The 17,934-nt window shown below is 39.6% G+C and overlaps 1 protein-coding gene across 2 annotated transcripts in view; it reads right to left on the bottom strand.

Moving 5' to 3' along the window:
- The window catches only part of MAGI2 (membrane associated guanylate kinase, WW and PDZ domain containing 2), a gene marked incomplete at its 3' end in the record, with an annotated part of 1,332,164 nt that overhangs the window by 135,229 nt on the left and 1,179,001 nt on the right, over window positions 1-17,934 (bottom strand). For both annotated transcript variants that reach the window (XM_081243891.1, XM_081243892.1), the window contains exons 13-15: window positions 14,971-15,012; window positions 7,638-7,729; window positions 1,090-1,282 (exon numbers count right to left, since the gene is read on the bottom strand). In XM_081243891.1, coding sequence (XP_081100017.1) covers window positions 1,090-1,282; window positions 7,638-7,729; window positions 14,971-15,012 — 327 coding nt within the window. The remainder of the gene's footprint in view (window positions 1-1,089; window positions 1,283-7,637; window positions 7,730-14,970; window positions 15,013-17,934) is intronic.

The following is a 17,934-nucleotide window of genomic DNA, read 5'->3' as shown; positions in this document are numbered from 1 at the left end:
GTCTTTGAATTCACTGGACAGGGGGTTGGTGGTAGAGTAAAGAAAGAAGCACTGGCTGGGGAGATGGGTCTCTGCATGATCACTGACTCACTGCAGACCGCCAAGGCATCTGCTGAACCTCTGGGCCTCAGTTTGTCGTCTGTAACACAAGGGAGCTCACGCTGCTCTTTCTAAGGCCCCTCCTAATTCTCATATCGATCACTGCGTGTGAGAAGCAGTCCAGGGCTGAGTAGAGAGGCCAGCAGGCCACCGGGGCAGGTGACAACAGAACATCTCTGGCACTGTCGCTCCTGCAATTCACAGAGCAAAGCACAGGCGGTTTGGGACAATATTCCCAATATTACTGAGTGCTCAGAGGATAAAAAACAGTCTAATGCTCGTAATGGACATATTCCTTATAAACAGAAATCGTTTTTGGGGGGGTTGAGAGATGGTAAAGAGAGCTAAATTGAATCATAATATGACTAAGAGGGCTGACTTTTAAAAGTATTTCTTTGGTGGATTCTTTTATGAAGCTGTAAAGGTTGTAAAGGGAGTAATTACTTCTAATTTCTCCATTTCATGACTTTGGAGTTACATGAATTGGGCTTTCTCAGAGTGACATATAGCTGTATTTTTCTAAATCAGAGTAATCTTCTTATTGTTATCATTCATCAGGCTCTACAAAGGAAGTTAATTTTCCATCCTCGTTGCCTTTTTATGGTATCAAAATGCTGTGTTCCTTGTCTTGTAAACACAATGAAGAACATTTTCCAAAGCTGTATTTTTCACTATTATAATGTTCTTCCTACACCTGGCATCTACCGAAAAGCCAAGAGCATACACATCTTAAATTAGCCTCAGGCTTGGCTAGAAATTTTTAATGACTCCATGGAAAATGTCAGCCTCAAAGACTGCTTAGAAATGTACTAGTGGGGTGAAAATCTGCACTTTCAACATCACAGTTACATCTGGCATATCACGGTTGGTCTTTTCCCTCATATAATATAGAAACTGATTTAAAATGCCGTCTCCAGTGTCCTGACCCTGACTCACAAAAGCATCTCACCACCTAACCTCCAACGCTTGCTGCTGGTTCGAGTTACATACCTCCACATAGCACCTTTCTTCTCACAGTGAGGTTGACCTGCCCGTTCCGGGCTGCATGGTGCATAAGGTCAATGACATAGCGGTGGGTCTTGCCAGCCACTGGAATCCCGTCCACGTAGACGAGCTCGTCTCCTGGGTGTAGGCGGCCGTCTCTGTCGGCTGATCCCATGGCAATGACAGCTCCAATCAAAATCTAGACAAGCAGTGAGAAGAAAAGGATGTTTATGCTTCAAACCTCCTTCTTTCCTTCCTTTCTTCCATCTATCTACTTATCTACCAAGTAACTCAGTAGAAGATTTTATTCCATTTACGTCCCCTGCCCCAAATCTGAACATAAACTTGAAAAATGAAAAATGAAAAATGAGAGGCTGAAAGGATACCCTCCTAACTCTTCCAGGTTGCTAACTCCTCTCAGAGAAATAAATGTTTTGAACTTGCTCCTGATGGCCATGAAGTCTGGGGGACACTTGCTAAGTGGTTCATAAGCTATCACCCTTAACCCCAAATAACCTGATGTTATTGGCCACCGTACATGGGCTCTGAATTGAAACAAACTGGGGATGGAATTCTAGCTCCACTTCTTTATTTGTGTGCCGTGGGCAAGGCTTTTCAATCTCCGCAAGCCTCGGTTTCTTCACCTGCAAAAATGCGGAAATAAAATAATAGGACCTACTTCACGGAGTTGTTGGGAGAAGCGAAGGAAATAGTGCATGGGAAGCATTTAACTTTGCTCAGGGCATGTAGTGAGTGCTTGAAAAATGTCAGGGGAAAACTACCTGCTGTATATTATTAAATTCAGATAAAGGTTCAAAGTGTTTTTTATCTTTTAATTTTTGCTTTGCTTTCAAAAGCTGGTGTTAAGGATAAAACAAAACAAAGCAGAACTCACGGCTGGCCTTCCCTGGACAGCTGACCTACTTAAAGAACAGTCACATCTCCTCCAGATTTTTGCTCCATTTCTTTGAATACTTTCTTAGAGCACTTCCTCTGCACAAAGGATGTCCCCAGCTCTGCCTGTCCCCTGCAATGCTCCTGCTGTTCAGGTGGCCACCATACCAGGAAATTTGGAGGTACGCATCTGGGAAATGTGCACATTGTTATAAATCTCTGAACCAGGGACTGTGATACAATGCATAACCATGTAAGGTTTCCTACTTCCCATTAGAAACACTCAAATTAGTGTCCACTAGCAAGGCTTTTTTTCTTTCTCAGAGGAAAGGCAATAGGGCTAAATATTTTAGTTTTGCTATTTAATCTACAATTTTTCCAACTCATGAACCACAGAGTTCAAAAGAATAGTTTTTCTCTTGCCAAGTGGCTTAGCCTCACAGCATCTGAAGGCAGTGGTTACCATTAGTCTGATAATATTACAGAGGCTGTATTCTAGGTTGCATTTTAAGTCTATAAAATGATCCCTTGCTCACGGATTGATTTCTTTCAGGCACTAATTTCTTTCAAATCTCAGATCTGTGGATTCCAGTTAACTTGCAGAGTTGCTCCATCACGACCTGAAGCCTTGTGTGTCAGCAGGTTTGGCAGCAGACGATTCCTTCTTACTTGGTCACACTGCTCAGCGTGGCCTGTCAACACAGATCTGAATGCCCAGACCTCCTCAGGTATATGCAAAATTATGGTCTGGAGAGTTTTCTTTTTTTTTCCTGAGGACTTCATAGCCTTGGTCCACTGAATAGCTCTCTTTATCCATAGGAATGAACATTCCCTACCACAAGGCTGTTTTTCCCCTATTCTTGGGGGAGGGTGGGGAGTGGAGAGTAGATTTGCTTCCTTGTTGAATATTGGTGCTCTGATGACTGATTCATTATTGCTCTCACAGGAAACACATTGCCGGCCTTGGACTGCTGGGCTACAGCAAATGGCTGTGCCCATATGCTGCAGTCCAGCAGTCGGGCATGCTTCTGATATTTTCCATTTTCCTTTATTGTCCTGTCAACCTGAATTTATGAGTGTCTTTCTAAAGATATTCCAATCTATTCTTCAAAAGACTCAACCCGCTATGGAGCACTTCAAAGATTTATTAAGTGCTTTGTGCAAAAGCCAGTTAAAATGAATGTTTATGTTCCTCCACTGCCCCATGAAAAGCTGCATTTAGCTGGGTTAGCCCAAAGAAAATGCTTCAACCTTTAGATTTCCTGTATGCCTCAGTGGGAGAGTTTATAGCTAGTAACAGAGAAAAAATGGCTAGAGAAATTCTTAGCTTAATTACCAACATGAAGCTATAGTTCTGATTCTAACTGATGAAAAGGAATGAAAAAAATAGGTTACAACTAAGAGAGCTACCGGTGCAATTGGGCACTCTACAAAAGCAGTAAAAAAAAATTTCACATAGGAAAATTCTCCTTCCTCTCCTGCTGGAGGAAAACAGCAAAGATATACTCTTGAAGTCATCTTCTGTGTTACTAGTTTAATATCATCCATTAAAAGGAGAACCCCAGTAAAACATCTATCTGTTTTTCTGTTTTACTGCTGTGATATGAAGTACCCTCCTCGCTAATTAATTCATTTATCCAGCAAGTATTCATTGAGTCCAGGGACACTTCTAGGCACTAGGAATCCATCAGTGAAGAATAAACAAAAATCCCTGTTCTATAGAGCCATTCTAGTGGTCAGACAGTAATAAATGTAAAAATTATGTTGTACGCTAGCAGGCACGTACTATGAAAAAAATAGAGCAAAGTAGGATGGTGGGCGGGTGTCAGCTATGCAGCTGAGGTGGAGTTCGGGCAGGTTAGATCAGGCCTCAATGAGAAGCTGACATTTGAGCAGAGACTGAAGTTCACTGGATACACTTTTTTTTAAACTTGAAGCTTTCATCTTCAAACTTTACTTTGTTCTATCAAATCTTACATATTTATTTCTAAATAGTGTCTTCAATATAATACTTCAATATAGCTTATTATATAGTATTGTAAAATTATTAACAATATATATATTATTGTATAATCACATTGGATAATCCACCCTCTACCCTTTTCAAAGAAAGGCTGTCATAGTTATGAAAGAAACTTGAACTGAGCTCAGCATGGGGAACTGGAGCAGGCCTTAGAGCTGCTCATCCATGGGCTACACATATGAGTTACACTTGCTCCTTCCTTCAGGAACTGCCGCTGGGAAGAGGCGGACCACGTGCGCTGACACTGCTTCTGCCTCTCATGCTGCTGCTGTTCCTTAGCCTTTGGCCAGTTTACACCTTTGTGCCCTATATTTCATGGCTGACACAGAACTTGCTCTATGTGTCTCTCTATTCAGGAAAGAAAATAAACCACAACTTTTTTTTTTCCTTTCATTTGAATATGCTTTGTACACTTGACACATTTGAGTAGTTTATTTCCTACCTAGATAGGATAATCTATGATTCCTTCTTGCACTGTTAACTCACATTGACTTCCATATATACGTTCTTATGTTCATCTAAGCTCTTGAGAACATACTTCAGGATATCTGATCCTTTAAATCAGTAGTTCTCAAGCTTTAGGGTGCACATGAATCACACCGTGAGCTTGTTGAAACAGAATTCTGCATCTACCCCGAGAGTCTGATTCTACAGGCCTGGGGTTTAACCTGAGATTCTGCACGTTTAACAAGCTCCCAGCAGGTGTTGGGTGCTTCTGGTTTGTAGATCTAACACGATTTGAGTAGCAAGGTTCTGAGTATTCTCACTTGGTCCAGTGGACACAGAAGCTATGGTCTCACTGGTCACGTTCCAAGTCCACTGAGGGACTTTCCCTCAGGTGCCTGGCTTGAGCCTCTTGCCCCATCGTACTGGTCACTTTCCAGGACTGCTGAGTGCACGACCTGGGCTCCCTGACCCATCAGGCTATATCTTCCTTCTGCTCTTGCTGACCCCTGGCTATACGGGCCAGTGAGCCTTCCCAGCCAACACTGGCCTTGCTCTACTCATCACGTCCCTCTGACCTCACTGGATCCTTCAACCTCTGAGGACCCACTCATCAGCTTTCTCATTGCCCTTGGAGGAGTTCTTTATCCTGCCTCTCTTGCTTTGGCCCTGAAGGAACAGCTTGGTGGCAAAACAGATCAAGAAAGACCCCTCCACACAGACACCCCCCCCAAACAAGTGACCTGGCCTTATCTTTCCAACCATCTTTTGTAAAAAAAAACCAAAAGAATCAAAAACTCCACAACTTCACTTTATCTTAAAGGCTGCGAAGGCACAGAACAAAATGATGTATTTGATGTGAAATAACAGCAATTCACATTCAAGTGGCTGATATCCCCGTAAGCCAGGGGAAAAAACTAACACAAAAAAGAGAACCAAAACTAAGCAACAAACAAAACAAAACCCACCTTTTCAGTCCTTTTAATTCCTTTAATTCTTTCCCACACTACCTAATGTCAGTCTAAACCCAGCACGTCTGATCTGCAATAATTATAGCCCAGGGTGACTTGACAAGGTGGCAAGCAGATTTCCAGCTCTAGCCTTCTGAAACTCTTCCACAAGTTTGCACCGGACTCGCAGGCCAAAGCCCCTGTCTATCATCGCCTCTCTCTTTCCATGAACAGTTTTCCTCCACACAGGCCTTTCTCCACTGCAGTGTTTCCCAAGCCTTTCCATCTTAATGCCTTCCCATGTCTTTGCAGCTCACAGCTGGAAATGCCATTATCATTGCTTTGTAGCAATTTCTCGTTTCTTTCTATTTCTATTATTATTTAACTGTGAAAATTATTTCCTCTTGCAGGAAAAAATGCCCATATGCTTGTTTGAGCTGGAGTCCTGCTGTTCATTATTTGCCGAAAGCCGTGCTGTGGTGTTTAATGTGCACCCTGAGATGTCAATACCATTTTGTCTATATGAAGGCAGAAACCCATTTGATATAATTTATGAGACCTCCTGCAGGGTGGGGACCAAGTCACTTCACGCGCCTCTCCCTCTGTAGCACATCAGCAATTAACTGAGGCTAGTGCATTTTGTTTGCATATTATCTCTGGACTTACAGTGGAGGAAAGCAGGAAGGAAAGGCATATGGGAGATCTTTACAGTAGACTTGCGCTTCCTGATACAATCTTTCTGAGGTGCAACATTCTGGTCAAGACACTATATTCTGGCTTTGAATGCTTCAGGGAGATTTAGGCTTCTACTTTATGGTTTAACTGTCAGAATTGTAACTTGCAGCCTGAGCTTGTCTTAAAGCATTCAATTGAAAGAATAAACCAGAGTAGATCTAAACACAATGAGGATAACCAGCAAAACATGTAATCTGAAGAGGTTTATCATAAATACTGAATGCCTGCCCACCGGAGGAGAGAAAGGACTCAGGAGCGTAAAGCCAGTGTCCAGAAGGGCTGGGAACCTGGGAACCTGTGTACCGACCCGGCAGAAAGCTGTCCTGAGGGGGGTGGTAACCACTGGTTGCACTCAAACACCTGAGCGTCATTCTGAGCAATATGTGTCCCATTTGGGTAACAATTCTATAGTTTCTGTGCCAGGCCAAGATCAGCTAGACCTTTCCCTTCTGGAGTCAGCTGACACTATGCCTTTCCTATAACTCAGTCATGCAATCCCTTCTATCTCTGAAGAGGGGGAGACGGGAGAAGAGAAGATGGTGCTACGAATGTGGTGCTAGTTTACCCACAAAGCAGACAAAGCATGAGCCTATGGAGGTGGGGGGAGTCCAACAAAGTAAGAGCTGTGTATCTCAAAGACTGTATTGAAGTAAGCATTATGGGAAGAACTGGAACTTTGCTGTTTCCCCTTACATTTATTTTATAGTTTAATTTTTTCCTTGTATTTATGTATGAGAAGGGACCTGACCATATTTCAGTGCTTAGGGACTATTTATGAACCTTTTATGAACCTGACATAGTCACATTGGGTACCACTTAAGACATGTCTTTTACAATGAGTGTTTTATGGCTGTTATTTTAATACACGCTCACAAGTCTCACTTTGCTGTGTTTTTTTTGTGTATTAATGAATATTGTTATTTTATGCAGTCACTCTGATGTATCATATATATAATTTCTCCAGAGCCCTTCACAAATTCCCAATATTGTGCCAACTGAAGCTGACTTCGTGAACATCCTCTCATGGTAATCCCCTAATTCAAATCTGGCGAGATTCTGCAGCATTGAACTTGATTTTACTTCTGTTTATCCCCGTGTTTTCTCTCCCCTGTAGTTGTGACTGAAAACATACACCATTCTGCTGTTCCAAGTCATCTCCTCACATATATCTTCTGTCACACTGCATGTTTATCTGTGAGCTGCTGCCCAGAGAGACCAGGGGTCCAATACAAGTAAATAATTGAAATATTGAAGAGGAATCCAATCCATTTTAAGAAAGAGTAATGTCCCTCTCTTCATGAAATGTGCATTGATTTATGATGATATGGAAACACTGGCATGTTTTGAAAACTTAAATACCAAGAAAAAAACAAATAAAGCAAACCTCAAAAAATTTTTATGTGAGTCCTAAAAGATTTCTTTTTTTATATCCTACTGAATGATGTTTCCCTTCACCCATACACACACAATATAACCCAAAGTGTGGAAATAAAGAGAATTCAACTCACAGGCTGTCCAGGCTCATCTCCCCCGAGGATTCTGAAGCCAAATCCAGACTGCATCCTGCGAAGGTGAACATCCAGCTCCTTGTAATCCGGACCTGGCATAGAGGAGACCTCACTGAGTGATGAGTCCTGCCTCCCCCCAACCCGCGAGGGACTGAACACACCGATGATGGATTAATTTTGTGGGTGTGATTAATATGAGTGCAGTCCGAGTCAGTGAAAAGCACAGAGGATAAGAAAAAAATATATGGTAACAAAAAAGTAGCTATTCCAAAATTAGGTAGTCTCTGGATTAGCACTGACCAGCCAAGGGCATTACTAGGGTATTGCCATAGGCAGAAAGAGCACACAAATTTTCTGAGTGAAAAGAAAAAAATCAATGCCTCCATAATTCTTCATCTTCCTGAAAGGCTTGAGATTGCCCTCAAGAAGACTGGCTGTCACTTGGCGATGTTACTCTGACTAGAACAATTGTTTTAGAAATATGAGAGAACAGATGGCAACGCCCTGGAAGTACCTGGTAAAGGACTACTTAGTAATTTACTAGTAGCTGTTTATGACTTGATGTGTCCCATTTAGTGTGTGTAGGGGAGGGGGATATACACTTACACCTAATAGAAGGTGTCTCTTTTAAAATTGTTAAAGTTAGAAAATAGAAAATCTGAACTTTTCTCTATTGAGGTTTGGGTGAAGGTTTGATTTTCTGACAAACTCCTTTAGGTTTTTCACAACTTAGGGACAGAAATTTGCCTGGGTCTAAGTGAACTCTTATCCCCCAAACATTTTAAAATGTGGAAACCACTAGTAGATTTACTACTGACTCCATAAACATATTCAAAATAAACTAGACGAGGGATATTTTTCTGTAGTTAGCTGAAAGAACAGAAATGTACTTAAAAATAAGCTGGGAAACTCTTCAATCATTTTTTTTCAACCCTAGAATAAACTAAAACCGTAAGAAATATTTTAACTTTTTAAAGAGAATATGATTTAAATATGATTTAACCTTACCCCCTGCCCCTGGCCCTTTGAACCTTCCCCAGGGGCAAATGTCTCACTCATGACTGGGCTGTGCATACCTTGAAGGCCACTGTTAGGATGTTAATCAATGATTAGCAACTTTGGGGAATGCTTATTAATGCCATCCTTTGCTTAAGAAGTATTTAGTGATCTTTGGGCCTTAATGGTTTAAAGGAGGTATTAGAACTGATAGATGCAAGTAATAAGTTAAATTCTCCTTGCTTAAGCAGGATGGTTTTGGAAATTGGGAGGGGATTTCAGAAGAGAATCCTCATGAGACAGGAAGCTTATGTCTGAGCCATCTGGATATATAGTAATAGCCATAGTTGAGAGAGACACTCAATAAGTGATGGCCAGGCAAATCTTTTCCAGACTCTACAATAAGTGGAGCTGCTGAAGTGATGCAGTAAACAAAGCACAACAGAACAGGGCTTGCCTTTGTGCCCTCCAACCTGAGCTAAGCATTTCCAGTGATATGTGAAAGGCAAGTCACTCACTTCTGAAATGTAGGCATAAGCTGATTGTGTGTCTAGTGTTCTCAAGGAAAAAAAAAGCTGAACCAGACATATAAGTACATATGTATATATGTCCTCATCGTCCAAGGCTCTATGACTTTCGTGCCCTTTTATGACCAGATGCATGTATAACCAAGGTCTCTCCCATTCAGTGACGAGTATAAAACTCAAAGAAGAATAACTACCTGGATTTCCACATCCATTAGTCATCCTTTATGAATTGTATAATCATTCATATTTTAAAGATACGACATCTTAGAAAAATTCAGTTCCTCTTAAACGCTTCGTTAGAGTTGAGTGGTAAAAGGAAAATGAAAACTTTGCCCTACACTCTACAAGTCTCAACTGACTTTTGAACCCAGTTTATTCCGAGGTCTACAACATTATATATGAAATCACATATTGGGGTGTGTGCTACACTTTCAGGACTCTGGAGGCAAGTGGAGCAGCCCTACAGAGTCATGGCAGGTACCTGTATTTCTCCCAACACAGGCAGAAAGGCGAGGGGAGAGGGGAGGGTGACAGATAATACCCAGTCACCGTTCAAGCCTCTAAAACTTGGTTATATGGCTGCTCACATCAATCTCTTCTCTAGGTTCCTTTAAGCTTAGAGGACTCGAGACCATATATACATAAAAATCACAAAGAGAGCACAATATACTTTTGACATTCAAAATGATAAAGCTAGCATATGTTTAACCAGAACCTTCCATTTACCTGTAGATAGTCTCATTTTTGCATTGCTGCTGAGTATGGTAAGTGAGAAATTGTTCCTCCAGTGGCTTCAGCACCAATCCATATTGCATGAGGAGCTCTACAAGGACTTTACCGTATGATCCATTTTATTTGCTAAGGAAAACTTTCCCCCAAGGAAATGCTGAAATCATAACAATCCCAGTAATGGCATTTTTGAGATGTGCCAAGGTACAAGGGAGTTGTCTTGGGTCAGAGGATGCTGTGATTCCTGGGAGGACTGGAAAGCTTTTCCTTAATGAATGACTCAGGACTCATTTATATTTAGGAGAAAAATATAGATCTATGTTTGCTAGTTAATTTTATTTAACTCTGAAGAACTCTGAAGATGTAAGCAGGGAATATATCCTCCTCCCCCTATTCTTTGCGTGCGTTTTGGTGACATTCCGATCCCCTGACTACTGCTCTGACCACTCTGATTTCAAATATAGGGTGATATATGCCAACCATGTCATCTTCACCCTCCATTCTTCCAGGCCAAGATGGCCAGCTTCGTGGCACATGTGCCCGTAGAGAGGCAAAAAGAGACCCGTTAGAGAAGTGTGCATGCAGATGTAATTTACTTTTTATTTCTTTGTTAATTCTGAACACAGACTCAGGCTGCAGGGCATGGAAACTTAAGAGAAATCGTCAACTGGAAAAAGTTTAAATGATGGATTGTGCCTTAAGGCAGTTTATTTTTTTCTTTTTCTTTTTTTTGTTATTGTTTAAGGAAAATAAGAGCTTTCAGAAAGAGAATTTTTCCTTTGTTTCTCCCTCCCTCCGCCCACCCATCTGAGTCTGGCTTTAGAAAATAACTAAAGCTATATGCACATAGCTGGAAACATTACTCTTCTTCCTTCCTGCTTTGTTAGTTCTCTTGAAAGATTATGATGTTTCTGATCCTCTCCTTTAGCTGCTCTTCTGGCCTGATGACATACTTAAAATGATTGTTATCATGCTTTCTCTCTTCCCCTGTCAATGCAAGGACTTAAAGCAAAGAAATTCAAGGGCAACTCTTCACCCCACTGTTATAGAATTTAACAATCCTCACCCCTCTCCCCAGTTGGTTTGCAAACCATGCACCTGGCAGGTTGTTAGATGAAGGGGTCTGGGGGGCACCTAGTGGGACCTGAGTCACTCTGGATGTCACCCAATCATGCCCCTACGAACATCCCCCCCTTTTTTTTCCTTCTGTCTTTGTGTTTAGTCTGTATCTGTGCTCTTTTTTCTTTTTTTTCTTCTTTTTCCTTTTCGCAGAACTGTGAGGGGTGCTCTCAGACATTTCTTGGTGCAACTCAAGATGAGGCAGTCATTGAGAAGAAATGGACTAAGAGAGTCAGAAAACTCTTTGGACGTTGGTGTTCAATGGTTAGCCATGGCCAGTGTTGCTTGTTCCTTAGAAGTTGGGTCCTAGGATCCTCAGGCATTATGAAATAATGCATCTTAAGATCCTCATCCCAGATGGGACTTCACATGACCACGGTGGCAAGCTACAGAAATGGAATTTACAAGTCCTGATTAATCCTGGGCTCTCACTAATATGGAAAAAGCTACATCCAGGTAGCAGGGTAACCTCCGTCATAATAAAGAAAAGCAGAATTTCAAAAGCTGATTCTTATTTTGTACTAAGACGCCAGGAAGACTTCACATGCCATATGTACCCTTGGTCTAGCTTTTGAAAGACATGGTTCTGTGCACCGCTTCAGGAAAAAGGATGGGTGACTGAACACAACTGATTAATTTTGTGAATGGATTCAAGCTTCAAAAATGCAAAGAATGGCATTTTTATGGATTAATTTGGCACATGGAATGCTGCTGTAAACACGTCAATTAAATTTTGGTACTTGAATCCCCTTTCATGTTTTAATTAAACATAAGCACCACAGGCTTATTATCACATTGTGACACAGATAATGAATTCATTCCATTTTTCCTCTTGAAAAAGTATTAAATTTTTGGCTTTTCCTTGGAAAGAGATCTAGAAAAGACAGTACGAGGAAGGAATCAAGAATCAAAGGTGGTTATTAAATATGTCCCTGACCAAAAAAAAAAAAAAAACGTCCCTGGCATCTGGATTTCCAAGGCACTCTAGATACAAATGAATTAAACAGAAATTAAATAGTTTTTATTGATCGAATCTAACATTACCAGGTAAATAACTAACACATTTTTGTCTTAAAATAATCCCTTCTCTCTACTTTTTTCTCTTTCTACCTTTGGTAATATGAATGTGGCCAGACATGTTTTAGCCATAGTAGAAGCCATCTCCCACTCTATTTCGTTCTTTTCAAATAACCAAAGCTTTCAAATAAACTCAGATTTTCCCATGGGAAATACTCCCTTGCTGTCCCCATCCATTTCTCTCTTGAAGGAGTGGTCTCTATGGAAGCCTTCCCTCTCTCTCATGTCTGACTTCCTCCTGCCAGTCTGGTTTCTGTTCTCTTGGCATTACTGAATTGCTCTAAGGTCTTTGATGACATCCTAATGACCAAATCCAAAGGCCATTTTTTTCCTGGCTCATTCTGGTTGATTTCTGTGTCTCATTTGATCCTGTCGACGCACCCTTTATGACCCCTGATTTCTACTGTTTCTAAACAAGAAAAGGTCTCCTTCCAGAAGTGATTTCTACTCTTGGTTTCCGTGATATGCCACACCCTAGTTTTCTTGTCTTCAGGTGGGATTGTTCATTCAAAGGTCCTGACTATGGATTCATTGTTCTTATTAACATTCTCCCTTGGTGATGGCATAATTATCTTTGTCTATCTCTAATATTCCATATGCGCAGCATGTAGGAGTTGCTTAAATGTTTCTTGAATTTGTTTTAACATACTCGCCAATCTAGTGTACCTAATAAACCACAGGGCTATTCTACTACTGAGTTTTCACTTAGCTTCATAATTACTTTAGGACTTCCTACCGTCAATTTTACCTCTGTACCTAAGCATCTTCTGCAGCTAAAGTTAATAAAATACCTTATAATTATGATAAATTTATATGAGTCAAAATCGTGACATATAATTTGATAAGGAACATTTTATAAATATGAGAAATAGTATAGGAGTTCTACTTATTTTGGATAGAGTCATAATTTTCCAAAATAGTTTCCTAACTTGTGTGGACACTGAACAAAATATTTGGATTGGTTCTTTTCCTGAAAATCTGGATTGCATAGTAGTATAATACACTCAAACTACATTACAACTTTTCTCTTTCAGGTAATGTATATTTCTTGAAATGTAAAAATATCATTTTGCACATATATCAAGGTAATGTAAGCTCTTGAGGAGTTCCTCTCTTTCTTCTTCTGTTTTTAAATAAAGTACCTTCAGAAGCTGAGATTTTCAAGAAATGTGCTTGCTGTGGCCAGGAAACCGAGGTTTAGAATCTCAAATTAAATCCTGCTTTCATTTTGCAGCTGTAATCACTAGGCCTCAGTTTCCCTCTGGTTATAGGATATTCTTAAAAATTACAAGGAGTTTACAGTCATATATTCTTATATACTAAGAATAATTATGCTTTAAACATTTTCAGACCAAGCTAAACAAATACTTTAGACATTATTTGGGGACAAAATGCTAAGCAACGTCTCCCATATTTTCTACATATCCAAAAAAAAAATGACATGGAAACTTACAGAATGAAATGATCTCAAGCACATATATTCTCCAAGGGGTGTTAGAACATGCTGAGATGGGTAATGAGCTGTCGTCATGGAAACACTCTAGAGATGTGTGCTGTGAGCCCACAGACCTGAAACAGTACTATTGTTATGAAACGTTCTTTTCTACAATTGTTTCAGTGTTCTCACTTTCCATCCAGTGGTCTAACCTGTTGTTCAAAGCACGTCCTAAGAGTAAGAAAATCTGAATATTCCTTTACCTCCTTCACTTCCATAACATTAAATATTTCAGTCCAAACCAAATTAACAACTATTTTCAGAATAATTAGGTCAAAATTTTTTTCTTTTAAGTAAATTAATTTATTATAACTAAAAGCTCTTAAACTTGAAACTACACTATTCTATTCTAACTTAAAATACTATTGAAATGTAGCACTTTATAATTGGCATGGTTTAAAAAAAATAAATTGATACAGGTATTTACTTGATGTGAAAAGAATTTCATTCTACATTAGCAATATATATATATAGATATTTTTTTTTTCTGGTGTGTGGGCCTCTCACTGTTGTGGCCTCTCCGGTTGCGGGGCACAGGCGCCGGACGCGCAGGCTCAGCGGCCATGGCTCATGGGCCCAGCCGCTCCGCGGCATGTGGAATCTTCCCGGATCGGGGCACGAACCCGCGTCCCCTGCATCGGCAGGTGGACTCTCAACCACTGCGCCAGCAGGGAGGCCCTGGCAATATTTTTAATAAGTTCTCGGAAATGTCTAAATTGCAAATCTCTTGAGATACTCTAGCTTCTTATTTCTATTTATCTAGTCTAGTGCTGTCCAAAATAAACAAAATGTAAGTTACACTGGTAATTTAAACATTTCTATTGACCACATTTTAAAAAGCAAAAAGAAATAGGTACAATCAATTTTAATAATATACATTTAACCTAATATATCCAAAATATTATTTAAGCATTAATCAATATTAAAAAATAGTCAATGAGATATTATACATTTCTTTTTTTTGTACTAAGGTTTTGAAATCTGGTGTGGATTTACACACATCTTACAGCACATCCAAATTCAGAGTGGCCACATTTCAAGCGCCTAATAGCCACATGTGTCTAGAAACTTCTGTATTGGCTAGTGTGGATTTAGTCAATCTGGTGGCTTTCTTTGGTACCTGGCTTTTAATCTAATCTTTTACTAAAGCATTTTATGAAAGAACTTAATGAATATGACTATTTTCCTTTGTCTTTTGTTTGTTTCCTTGGCAGCCATCAGGCCAAACTTGGTGAGACTTGCCCTCTACCTTAAATATATGCTTATGCGGGTGAGTGAAATTAGCATGGTGATTATATACTAATAAACTGATGCTACTCAGAAGAATGATTTGTTACACAGAATGGAAGACATTTCATTCACAGGACTGTGAGTACTGAAGAATACTTGCCAGAGGAATCCATTCGAAAACTGGTCCTTGGTGGCACTTGTTCTGGATGGGAAAATGGGGAATTAAAATTGAAATTCATTTACGGCATTTTAAAATTCATCTTTACTTGTTTTTGGTTTCAATTAGAACTTACTCCCATTCTTGTTCTCGTATTTAATGATTTTTTTTTCTCTAAAATCTATGGAAGTTAGTGGACAGATTTACCTGGTTTTATGTATATGAATATGTCTGTAAATGTATTTCTTTCACATTCAGGCAAAAATCCGAATTCTTTTAGATCAGAATGGAAAAAAAGATCATTATTTCCAAACAGTAAGCTCTGATTCTCATTATTAGAATGCTTATTTGAAAGTAAAGTCAATCCAGAACCCCAAATATACACACAATAAATAAAGGTCTTTGAAACCATGTTATGATATTGTGCCATCAAACACTGAAATGAAAAGTGAAAAATTCAATCAATGATTATGTTGATTTATGTACACCAGTCCAAATATTTTGACACTTACAATTATTTGGATAGTTGAAGTTATGTATAAGTAGTTGAGTAAAATTGGTTTCTATTAGCAATAGGGATCCTTCATGGGAACTATGATATCATCTATGCTACAAATAACATAAAAGTTTAGGGACATGAGTGTAAAATACTATATATATTCCATAATATATATATGAAGTACTATAAAAAATGGGTATTTTATCATTAAACTTAAAAAATTAAAAGAAGACCAAATTCTGATTGCTTTCTTACTGAGCTTTGTTTGCTTTGAATAAAGAGTTCTATACTATTCAACACAAAAAATGAAATAGAAGCCTCTTGAGGGCGATAACGAGGCTGCTCCCCAGGGTACCCAGCACAGCTAGCCTCACTCATGCTGAGGAGAATGAGACTCCCTTCCAGGCGATCTGTCTTTTCACAGTAAATTAGTTTTCCAGCAGAATTGTTATTTATTTATTTTTTTTGCAGTACGCGGGCCTCTCACTGTTGTGGCCTCTCCCGTTGCGGAGCACAGGCTCCGGATGCGCAGGCTCAGCGGCCATGGCTCACGGGCCCAGCCGATCCACGGCATGTGGGATCTGCCCGGACCGGGGCACGAACCCGTGTCCCCTGCATTGGCAGGCAGACTCTCAACCACTGTGCCACCAGGGAAGCCCAGACTTGTTATTTTTTAAGAAACCTCCATGTTTACTGTGACTGCTTAGGATTATGAATTGAGAAATATCGTTTCATCATAAAGATGGAGCTGTAACAGGGATGGAAGATGGCTCCCTTCTAAACATTTCCATTAGTTGTAAAGGTGACACTTTACATTATCATGATCTCACTAGGACCTACTTGCCATCAGCAATTAGACTCCGTTTACTTCAACCCCGATGGCCTCATTTTTATTCATGGAAGTACTTCGGGGTACATTGTCAACTTGTGCTACCACCAAAATGCTTTGACAAACTAAATAACTTTCAATCAGGGACTGATTTTAGAGTTTACTTCTCACATTTCCACCCCGTTTTATCCCCCATCCGATTCCCGGAGCGTTAAGTTTTAAACTACTGAATGAAATAAATTTATAAGCTATCGGATTGACTCTAATTTCTAAAATACATGGGAAAAACGTGTCTCCAACCTAACTTTCATTTCACTATCTTTATTACTTAGCGATTTCTTTCTCTATTAAAAGGAACTGTTAGAAATATAATATGCTAGCTATTTACAAAGCTACTCAAAAATTACTTTTTTGAAATCAGATTTCCAAGTTAAAATTTACATATGAAAAATGGCAAACAAACTTAACTGGATCTACTGATCTCTTTTTCAACATACTATAACTGCAAAGTGAAGCATAATATGATATATCAGAAACTCCGACTGAAAGGCAATTTTTTTTTTCACAGATCAAACCATAACATAAATTATACTCAAGACAGCAATAACGGTTTTCCTGAAAAAGGTACAGGAAATTAACCTTCATAGTACAGTTGAGGACATTTTAAATGATAATGTTATTAAATTTTTCTGGTCTTTTTATGATTCTGATATTAAAGTCACTGATAAAAATGTCTTAACATTTACATATCATCTTTTTTTGATTTTTCACTAAAATAAAATAGTGCTCCAGAGAACATTTGCGGGTGGTACTGGGCCACCCACAGGCCACTGGACACCAACAGTGTCCAAGCACATTTGGCCAGGGCTTGATCTAGTAGCGTTCAGACGTGTAGATGTTCTCCTAGAAGCCAAGGTGGCCTTTCATGATCACTGAATAGCTGCGCAGCTATGGCAGCCATGAATTGATCAAAACCTTCCCTAAACCTACTGATGTTTCCAGCTTGACTGTATTGAGTATTTAACCACAAGGGCAAAGGAGAATGGAGAAAAGAAGGCTCAAGCAGAAGCACCTGCACAGGCTTCAGAGCTCTGGTTCTGAGCACAATGAATCTACCATATGTGTTATGGTTCCCACCATCAGTTTCCATTTAGAGTCTCGAGTGCTGTGCTGCAGTGGACGGTATTTTTATACCACCCCAGCTTCCCAAATAGCTCTGCCGTTAGGATGGGAGACAGTGCAAACTATAAGCCTTGCTCACTAGTAACAAGGAAAGAGCAGCAGAAAAAACAGATGGTTTAGAAATACCACCACCCATTTGGGATAAGTTATGAATTATATGCACATTACAATACTGAACAATGAAAGAATTCCACAATGAACAACAAAAGTGCAGGATAAAGGCCACAGGCGTGACAAACACAGTCGTCCATTTTTGATCAGCTATCAATTATAAGTTCATTTCAAATATAGTATTAAAAACAGTCTTGTTCCTCCATTATGCTCTTGAACTGGCCTGTGGTTACTGTTGATTACCACCTTTGGTACAATACTCATTGCTTATTATGGGTTAATACTTCCTAATTTCTCAAAAGAAAGATTGATTGTGTGAGCTCATTTTGAAGAAATTCCAGAGGAA

The sequence above is a fragment of the Mesoplodon bidens genome (assembly GCF_964165515.1).
Source record: "Mesoplodon bidens genome assembly, chromosome: 9".
Classification (NCBI taxonomy): domain Eukaryota; kingdom Metazoa; phylum Chordata; class Mammalia; order Artiodactyla; family Ziphiidae; genus Mesoplodon; species Mesoplodon bidens.
Note: the sequence above shows the minus strand (reverse complement) of the source record. Positions and strands in the feature narration are given on the sequence as shown.